Consider the following 10,632-nt stretch of genomic DNA (forward strand, 5'->3'; position numbering starts at 1 on the left):
ATTTTATACCCATTCTCTTATTTTTGTTTCCTTAATCTACTACTTATTTCATTCAACAAGTGCTTGCTTTCTTACAAGTTTATTAGTGCATTAAATATTGTTTTAGAATGGTTAAAAATATTCTTTTCATTAGAGTCAACGATGGACTCATTTAAGAAAAAAATATTTTCTAAAAAATCATTTTTATTTTAAAATACACTCGAAAAGATATTTTGAGTGGTTGACAAACACTCCAATTTCTTTCAAAATAACTTATTTTTTTTAATTAAACACTTGAAAATATATTCCAAACACATTCGAATGACGTATTTCTAACTGAAAATTATCTTCCTTATAGTATATACTTCAAACACGATGCATAAGATATTGGTGAAAAAAAAAACATTTATAGCATAGTATTGAGTGAAATGTTTGTTTGATCCGAGTGCTTGACTAGAAAAATAAATAAAAATACTTTTACGATCTTTTAGAATTAAAATGGTTTTTTGATTTTGCTAAAAGCACTCATTTTGATTTTTTTTTTTTAAAAGAAAGTGTCTTCAAAACACACATTAAGTTTGTGTAGTTTATTTTTTTTCTTTCGAGTATTTGTTTAGTTTAATTTGAGGCTTAGACAGAGATCGAGTTTATTAAAATTTGGTATTAGATGGCAATTAATCGTATTAATTATTTCATTTTACTTATTATAATGTGAGATTTCCACTGACCGTTGAGGAGTTCGTTGGCTAGCTCTTTGTATTCTTGTGAAATCACAAAATGACCAAAATACCCTCGTTGGTATCTTTTAATTTACAAAAAATGACTCATATATCCTAAATTTCTATTCATAAAGCATTGCAAATCATTCATTTTTTTTTTTTTATATAAATGTGGAGATAATGATTCAAACTTTTTTTTTTAAATATTTTTTTTATCGATGATAATTCATATTTTAACCAATTAAGCATATTCCAATCTCAATTTTGTCAGAGTTGACAATATTAGATGTACGGTTGCTTTAAACTCTATATGTTGAGCTAGAAAAAGAAAAAGAAAAAAAAAGTTACGTATTTTCTTTTTGTAAAAGATATAGTAACTATTCTATTTCAGAATATTTCTTTTAATTTATAAAAATTTCAAATTATATTGTAGAGTTAGTTTAAAGTATTTATCTAATTATCACATCATTTGCAAGATGATGTTAAAAACAAATTAAATCAGTCTATTATACATTTGGAAATCATGTTAATAGTAAAAAAAAGAGGTTGTTTTCAAATATAGAAAAATAAACCAAAATATTTATAAATAATAACAAAATATCATAGTGTATCTATAATAAACCACGATAGATTATTATTTATGTCGCAGTTTATCGACCGATAGATGGTGATATTTTTTTATTATATGTAAATATTTTTAACAAAAAAACATGATGCCATTTTCTATTTAATAATTTCAAGTGTTGATATGTAAAATTGCATATAAATAAACTAAAAGCGGAAAAGAGAAAAGGAAAACGGAACATGGCACCAAAATGAAAATAAAAAAATAACAGGGGTATAAATGCAAAGAGACACTTTTACTGTTCCCTCTACCTAAGGCAAACTACCTCAATAATTTAATCACATATAGAATTCACCTAATTAATATTTAAAACAAAATTAATAATCACAATTAATCAGAACTTTATTCTCTAAATGCCTTTAATTAATTAATTTTTTTTTGCCCTTTTTCCATGTGTTCTCTCACCACTCTTTTCAAAAGCACACTGCTAAATAAAGTTCTTTAGATCTGCTCCTCTGTTTCTTTCCCTCGCCTTCTATTCTCTGTTTTCCTCTGCAACTCTTCCCGTCTTTCATGGCTTAATGATTCTTCTTCTTCTTCCTCGTAATTTGAGCCGCTGGTTGTTCTTAGTTGACTTTTCTTGTTTTGGAAATGAACCACTTACCCAAATTCCAACTCATTCCATTGAATTGAACTCAACCCATCTGGGGGTGGCTTGAATGTTGCTGTTTCCGGGGAATGGCTGGAGCTCCGGCGAGTGAAGTTTTCCGGTGGCGTTGAAGATTGGTGAAGATGTTCAAGTCGGCGAGGTGGAGGAGTGAGAAGAACAGGATCAAGGCCGAGTTCAAATTGCAATTCTGTGCGACTCAGGTTGTTTGGGAATTTTGTGATTGTATTGGGAATCCCATTTGATTTGTAGAGAAATGTAGGAAACGGGAAAACGTAACGATGTTTGAATGAACTGTTTGTGGTTTTCAGATATCGGAATTTGGTGGGGATTCATTGACGATATCTGTGATTCCTGGTGATGTGGGGAAGCCGACGCTGAGACTGGAAAAGGCCACAGTGCGAGGAGGAAAATGTCGGTGGGAGAATCCTGCTTATGTAACAGTTAAGTTTGATGTAGACCAGAAAACTGGAAAATTCACCGAGAAAATCTACCATTTTCGAGTCTCTACGGTATGAGGATTGTTTTTTCCTTCAATGTGTTTGTCGAAATGTTATGTTGTGTGAGAGATTTAATTTGTGGGTTTTATACAGGGATTGGCCAAAGCTGGTTTACTCGGTGAAGTTTCTATTGATTTTGCTAAATATGCTGAGACCACCAAGCCTTTCTCTGCTTCTCTTCCCCTCCAGAATGCAAATTCTGCAGTTTTGCATGTTAGTTTCTCTCTATCTCTCTCTCTATCTATGTACTTATTTGCATAAAGTTGTAAGTGTTACAAGTTTCTTGTTCTGTACAGATTTGGATACAGAGGATTCAGGAAGATGCCGATCAAAGGTATACAAGTTTCTTGTTCATAAGTTTTGTTGAGTGTTATATTTTAGAAAATGGGGATTGATCGCTCTGTTTGGGGAACGTTTTCAGAGATGTGGAAGAATATGAGGGTTTAAAAACTAGATCTCAAGATGAGAGCTTAAGCAGCTACTTGAACAACGAGGATGTAAACAAGAACAGTCGAACTGAAGTAAGATTGCTTCTCCAGTACGCCAAATATGTATTTTCACTTTTCTTTTCCATCTTTTACTTACATTCAGCTTAACTTTTACCCAAATTGATGAAATAATCAATTCTGACTTCTGTCTCACATCTTTGTAGGGAACATTTCACTAATTCACTATGAGTCAAATCTTTCCTCTCTTTATTTTGCAGGATGGGTTACGTGATGAAGCTGAAAGAAATGGTGAAATAAATGGTGATCCTAGAACATCAAGTGGATCTGACATTACTTTATTAAGTTATGAGAGCAGCTCTGGACTTGACAGTCCAATAGAAAATGGGATTAGGAATAACATCCATCAGCAACCTAATGGCTTTCTCTCGCCATTAAACCACACCCTAGTTTCTCACAAATCACCTGCTCGTGAAGAGAATCCGACATTGCCGTGGAAGTGGTCGATGCAATCTGATCATGTATCAACAACTGATGATTCAGGAGCCAATGGCCTTGTATTAGTAAGGTCCAAAAAGGAAGCTGACATTGAGATTGAGGAACTGAAGACTGAGCTTTCTGTTTTGACCAGACGGGCAGACATGTCAGATATGGAATTGCAGACGCTTCGGAAACAGATTGTGAAAGAAAATAAGAGGAGCCAGGACCTTATGGGTGAGATTTCTAGCTTGAAAGGAGAGAGAGACGAATGGAGAGCAGAATGTGAGAAGTTGAAGAGCTTTCAAAAGCACATGGATGATGCAAAAGTTAAAAGCAAGTCGCAGTTTGAAGGAGGAGATCTGCGGGCTCTATTAGAAGAAATGAGACAAGAGCTCAATTATGAGAAAGACTTGAATGCCAATCTTCGGTTACAGCTACAGAAAACGCAAGAATCAAATACTGAGTTAATTTTAGCGGTACAAGATCTTGAGGAGATGCTGGAACAGAAGAACTGTGAAAAATCAGATCTTTATACTGAGTCAGAGTCCAAGAAGGCTGAAGAGATGAAAATTACTTGTTCAAAATGTCAAATAGAAGAGGATGAGGAGCTAAAAGCGCTTGAAGATCTTGTGAATGATCAAAAGAATGATAGAAAAGCATATATGCTGGAGCAAAAAGTGATGGAATTCTACAATGAAATAGAATTGCATATGCGAGATAAGGATGAGCTTGCGATGCAAATGGAGCAGCTTGCACTTGATTACGAGATATTGAAACAGGGAAACCATGATCTATCCCGCAAACTGGAGCAAAATCAACTTCAGGATCAACTGGAGCTACAGCATGAGTTCTCTTCTTCCACTGCAACGATAAATGAGCTTGAAAAGAAGATTAAGGGTCTCGAAAATGAACTTAAGCAGCAGTCAACTGAATATTCTAATACTTTGGCTACAATCAGGGAACTTCAATCCCATGTCAGAAGTTTGGAGGAAGGACTTGAGAAGCAGGGGCAAGGTTTCGAAGCCGACTTGGAGGCAATGACGCTTTCGAAGGTTGAGCAAGAGCAAAGAGCTATACGAGCAGAAGAAGCTTTAAGAAAAATAAGGCTGAGAAATGCTCGTACTGCAGAAAAGCTTCAGGAGGAATTTGGAAGACTGTCCAAGCAGATGGCTTCTACATTTGAGGCAAATGAGAATGTGGCTTTGAAAGCACTAGCAGAAGCTAGTGAGCTTCGTTCACAGAGAAGTCACTTGGAAGAAGCTCTGCAGAAAGCAAATGAAGAGCTACGATCTGTGAGAGAAAATTATGAGGAAAAATTGCAGGAGCTTTCTCATCAAATCAAGAGCAACTCAAGTCAGATAGAACAAATGATATCAGAACTTGAGACTAAGTCCAAACAACTCGAACATCAGAAGAAGAATGAGGATCTGACGTCTAAATCTTTCTCTCAGGAAATCCAAATGCTCAAATCCGAGATCAACCGACTCACTGGAGAGAATACTAATCTTAAAGGACAAGCTGGACAGGTAGAGACTATGAGAGTAGAACTAGATCAAATGAAGACATTAGTTAGAGAAACTGAGAAGCTAATCCAAACAAGAGATACAGAAAGAAATGAGCTGGAGAGTACAGTTGTATTGGCGAAGAAACAATCGGATATGTTGCTGGACGAGTTGGAGAAATTGAGGAATGTGAAAGATGAAAAGGAAACTTTGCTAGAACTTCTACAATCAGAGTTGCAGAAGCTCAAAGTTGAATGCAATGACTTAAAGCATTCTTTGACTGAGGATGAGATAGCGAAAGAGAAACTTAGAAAACAGGTATTGCAACTGAAAGGTGAACTGAAGGAGGCATGTAATAATTCTGAGAAAAAGCTCAAGCATAACAATGGACGTGTGGCAACTATTGGTGGAAACAAAACTGCCCCAAAACCGAAGTTAAATCCAGTTCCTCATGGCTCTGCTGAAGTTGCAAATTTGAGGGAGAAAATCAAAATGCTTGAGGTAATGTGAGCTTCCGAGCAGAACGGAACTCGATTGGAGTTTTATATATGTGACAACATAGTAAAACTAATTGGCTTTCTTCTTGAATTCTCTGATGGTGTTACTTATCTAATTGATAACTTTATCGTCTTGCAGAGACAGATAAAATTAAACGAAAATGCCTTTGAAACATCAGAGAATTCATTTCTCCAAAAGGAAGAGGAATTTTGCAATAGAATCCTAGAGTTGGAGAACAAACTGGAAGAACTAAACCATTTGGAAACATCTCAAAAGGTTAACAAACGTTTCAGATATTAAGATATGTAAATGCATCTCAAAGTATTATGCATCAGATTAAACAGAGTCTACTGTTATGCATCATACAATTTCCATCTCATTTACAGGTAACTGACGCTAGAAACCCTGCTGCTTCACATGGGGGAATATCCGAGGAAACGAGTAAGACAGTGGACAACTTAAGCAATAAGTTATCAGTCAATAGGTACTAATTCAAAACAATAAAAGTTCAATTACTTTCATATGTTCCCTTTCTGCGTCTATTTGTTGGAATCCAATTTCCTCTCTTTCCCTGCAGCAACAAGAATTCATTTGAAACAGCACCGAAACTATCCACAGTTGGTGATAGCGATAGCGATGGCAACCTTGAAAAACTGTTGACAGAATTGTCAACATTAAAAGAGAAGAACCAATCAATGGAAAGTGAACTGAAGGATATGCAAGAGAGATATTCAGAGATAAGTCTCAAGTTTGCAGAGGTAGAAGGTGAAAGGCAGCAGCTAGTAATGACTGTGCGCAATCTCAAGAATGCAAAGAGGAATTAACTCTTTTTTAACACACTTGTACTTGAATACCCATATATAATGTATAGTTGAAGAGCTCCTTTTACTAAAGTGAATAAATTAATTGTATATTGTATTTGTTTTCACTCCAAAATTTACCCCTGCCTTGTTGGGTTACAGAAAAGATCCTTTGCTTAAATCCTTGTGAACTTGCTATGAAGAAAATGAGAGTTTAATGGTTAATGATTATTCTCATGGTTGAAAAGGAAAACAAAAAACATGTACATAAACAACTTTCTTCAGATGAATGAATTTGAAATTTTCTAGAAATTGTTTCCTACATACCCAGAAAAACAGTAGACCAGATCTTCATTTTTGTTCGATCAAGTTGTTAACTTGATCATACCATATTATAATGACTAATTATTCCATTAAGAGAGTTTGACCAAAGTTTAATATATAGGCAAATGAAAATTTGAAAAGTCCATGGTCCAATATTTGTATATATTTAGTCCATTACTCTTGTCTAACCTTAAAAAGTTATATTTTGTCGCTTTAGCCAAGCAGGCTGGCCGGTTAGTAGCGACTATATCTACTCATAAGAACTTTAAGGGTCCGTTTATTTAATATCTTTATTCATTTTATAGGACTTCACCTTTTTTAATTTAGGATATTATTATCGAAAGAACTTAAAATACATCTGTCGAGTTAATTTTACGTCGGTGAGATGAACAGTAAAAATATAACTTAACTAAATTAATAAATTAATATCAATTAACCATTACGATTAATTTTAGGGGATTTTCAAAAATAGAAAAATAAGGAAAACTATTTACACAAAATAACAAAATTTTAGTCAACAAGAGCGTAGCTCAATTGACATAATGTTCATATTATCAACCTCGTGGTTTGAGATTCGATTCTTCCACCCCACACTTTAATTACAATACCTCTTCAAAAAAATAATAATAACAAATTTTTAATCTTCTTTGATAGAGGTTTATAGAGACTGATAGAAGTCTATTTGTATCTATCAGTATTTTTTTGCTACTTTTGTAAATAGTTTGACATTTTTTCTATATGTATTTTTTTTAATTATGACTAATTATTAAATATAAATATATTATTTAGACCTAATAAATTTTAATTAATACATTTACTATTTATATTTTGTGTTATCTTAATTATTTAATATAAATAATTATGGGGGAGTTGCATGAATATTTATTTTATAATAAATATTAGAGTTTATGTAGGAAGATAAAAGTATTTATAAATATAGATTTTTTATATTAAAGATTTAGGCCCAGAAAAAAGAAAAGACTAAAATGGACATGGCCAATATAAAACTGTTTGGCCACCTTATTTCAACCCTTCATCTTCTTATGTGAAAAACAACGAAAAACGCTTCTTTTCGTAAAACGCTTCCAACCCTTATTTCGAGCTCCGACAGTGCCATCTTCTTACCCATCGATTTCGCTCCAAACTTCAAAAGGTACGTACTTCTTCGTTTCTTCTTTTTCTTTTCTTCATCTCTTCATCACTGATAGCAAAAATTCAAAAACGTAGGGCTTCGTTCTTCTTCCATTGACAGTTTATATAAGAAGATAAATAGTTATTTCAAATTAGGGCTACATGCATTCTCCATCTTTTTTAGGTGTTTCATTCAGTGTTTTATTATGCATTTTGGTCACAGTGTAGTCATCATAGACTAATATTCATCAAAATGTTGATTATGTGAAGATTATTTGTAATGTTGATTGTGATTTGCTGGTTTTTCGAGGAATATGTTGATAGTTTATTGTTGACTGTGTTTGATTGCTAATTATGTGAAGATTATTGTACTGTGTTTCATTGTGATTTGCTGATATTTCAATGAATATTATGCTAATTTAGTTATTTATTAGTGATAGAAGTTATCACTAATGCTTCAAGGAATATATTGATAATTCGTTGATAGTTTGTTGATAGAATATGAAGTTTATTTCTTGATATTTGTTGATATGCTGATTGGGATTTGCTAATTTTTCGGTGAATATATTGTTAGTTTATTGTTGGTTGTGTTTGATTGCTAATTATGTAAAGTTTATTGTACTGTGTTTGATTGTGATTTGCTGATGTTTCAGTGAATATTATGCTAATTTAGTTATTTATTAGTGATAGAAGTTATCACTGATGCTTCAGAGAATATGTTGACAGTTTATTGATAGTTTGTTGATGGATTTATCTATCAACAAACTATCACTAATGCTATCATTGATGCTAATTTAGTTTCCTATACTGTGATTTGATGATTGTTTATTCATAGGAAAAATATCTATCATTATTATTGCTATCAGTGATACACTTTTATTGCTATTACTAATAGTATCTATCACTGATAGTATCACTAGAGTATAACATTAAGAGAATGTAATTGATAGCATCTTTAAGTCTTCTTTTCCATCTCGCTTTCTCTCTCTCAGAGGTGACACCTCCCCACTAGGGTATTATCAATTATATGAATGTAATGGTTCCACATGTTTGTTTTTAGGATAAATGGAGAAAGGAAATAGAAAATCATTGGAAGGGTCAACATCTGGGAAAAAACACAAGAAGATTAAGGTCCACAATCTAATGATATTTTATAAATTTATATAGATTTGTGGTTGCTTTTTTCTTATATTTAGGTTATTGTTATATATACAGGAAAATGTATTAATTGTTCCAAAAGTGAATGGATAAACCTATTAAAAGTTAGCTTCTTCGTAAGTTTAGAAGTCCTGTCTAACATAGGAAAATTAGATGAGTCATCACTCCAACTATTTAGAGAATGTCCTTTTGGGCACTTCTTAGATGTGAAAATGAAAAGGGTGCCCAACCAACTCATATCACACCTAATTAGAAGGCAATGAACAACTACCAAACAAAATATCTTGGCCTTTAATTTAGAAGGACATATTTCAGAATTTGGCCTCAAGGATTTTTGTTTAGTAACAGGTTTAAATTGTGATGATTACCCTATAGATGGTATCTATAATGTACAGGAATCAATGGACAACACAATTAGGAACTTCTTTTTCAAGATAAATATGAAAATTATAAGAAGAGAGCTCCAACCTACTTTTAATTTGTTAGGTTCTGATGCCAGCATACCCATTGATATGAAAGTCAAACTTGCACACTTGTATTTTCTAGAAAGCTTCCTAATTCCTACACAAGGACTTAACAAAGTAAGTTGGAAGCATCTAAAAATGTTGGATGATGAAGAAAAGTTTAGATCTTATCCATAGGGGGCAGGGTTTCCTTTGAACTAACTGTAGAGTTTTTAAGAAGGCTGTCATCAATAAGCCATCTTCCATTTTCCTCCAAGGATTTCCACTTGCTTTGGTATATTGGGTTTTTGAAATTATACCAAGATTATCCAAACCCATATTGGATTTGCACGAAGAATAAAAGTGATTGACCTACACTTACTCAATGGGAATCTCAAGAACCTAATGATTGGCAACACATCAACAACAATATTTTCAAAGCCACTGGTATAAGTCTTTTATCACTGTTATTTCCTTTATTTATATATATTATTAGCATGGTATCAAATGATAGAAACTATAACTGATGTTTCAGCTTTTATGACATAAAAGATACCACTATCAGTGATAGCTTCTATCAGTCATTTGGAACTATTGTGATATCTTCTATCATTGATAGCATGTTATTGTAGATAGAAACAATCAATGATAGCTTGAAATTAGTGATTGTTTCTATAAATTAGCTGTATCACTAACATATTTATTAAACTTTTAGTTTACTATTGCTTCATTGGTTCCAACTGAACAAGAATTGCAATCCAACTATTATGCCTATTTTGCAGAGCTAGAAACTAGGGAGATGGATATTGAAAAAGAAAAAGAAGGAAAACAAATGTCAACTGGGAGAAGAATTGCATCATTACAAGAAACAATTGAAGAATTAAAAAGAGGACAAGAAGATATTAAGAAGGACATAAATGAAAAGCACACGGAGATTCTTGATATATTGGGCCACATAAAAGAAGCTATCAGTGATAAACTTCCACAAAAAGAAGAAGGTGGTGAAAAGCAATCTCAAGAATCTCTTGAGAAGAACAAAGCGCCATCATCTAGTTTGGAACTTTTAGAAGCAAGTTTGGAAGTTCTAGAGGTAAAACTTGTGATTTTTTTTTCTGTAAAGAAGTACAATAACAAAAATGATATATGCATGCAGGCTGAAGTTGAAACTTTTAAGGACAAAGAGGCTCAAGAAAAGGGTGTTCAAGAGATTGACTAGCAAGAACAATTGCAAGATGATCCTAAAGATGAAGAGGAAGATCAAGGAAAAAAAGATAAAGAAGATATGACGAAAAAGAATGTAAATATTGGTTGATTGATGATCTTAATTATAAGATTAACATGCTATCAGTGATATCTGAAATCACTAATAACCAACTATCAGCAATAACACGCTACCATTGATAGTTTGTTATCAGTGATA

General features: G+C 33.0%; 1 protein-coding gene across 1 annotated transcript; it reads left to right on the forward strand.

Moving 5' to 3' along the window:
• The first annotated feature begins 1,654 nt into the window (after positions 1-1,654).
• Positions 1,655-6,387, forward strand: LOC120085989 (myosin heavy chain, skeletal muscle). Its single transcript, XM_039042361.1, has 9 exons — positions 1,655-2,133; positions 2,242-2,442; positions 2,524-2,643; positions 2,727-2,764; positions 2,852-2,951; positions 3,137-5,359; positions 5,495-5,632; positions 5,743-5,840; positions 5,934-6,387. The coding sequence occupies exons 1-9, from the start codon at positions 2,056-2,058 to the stop codon at positions 6,178-6,180; spliced, it is 3,243 nt and encodes a 1,080-aa protein (XP_038898289.1). The 5' UTR covers positions 1,655-2,055; the 3' UTR covers positions 6,181-6,387.
• Positions 6,388-10,632: the final 4,245 nt, after the last annotated feature.

This window comes from Benincasa hispida, chromosome 1 (genome assembly GCF_009727055.1).
Source record: "Benincasa hispida cultivar B227 chromosome 1, ASM972705v1, whole genome shotgun sequence".
NCBI classification, from domain to species: Eukaryota; Viridiplantae; Streptophyta; class Magnoliopsida; order Cucurbitales; family Cucurbitaceae; genus Benincasa; species Benincasa hispida.

Bases quoted from the DNA above. Each gene is read 5' to 3' on its own strand.
- LOC120085989 (XM_039042361.1), top strand. From the start codon at position 2,056: ATGTTCAAGTCGGCGAGGTGGAGGAGTGAGAAGAACAGGATCAAGGCC. The intron at 2,644-2,726 runs GTTAGTTTCTCT...TGTTCTGTACAG, and splicing joins CAAATTCTGCAGTTTTGCAT to ATTTGGATACAGAGGATTCA. The intron at 5,360-5,494 runs GTAATGTGAGCT...ATCGTCTTGCAG, and splicing joins AGAAAATCAAAATGCTTGAG to AGACAGATAAAATTAAACGA.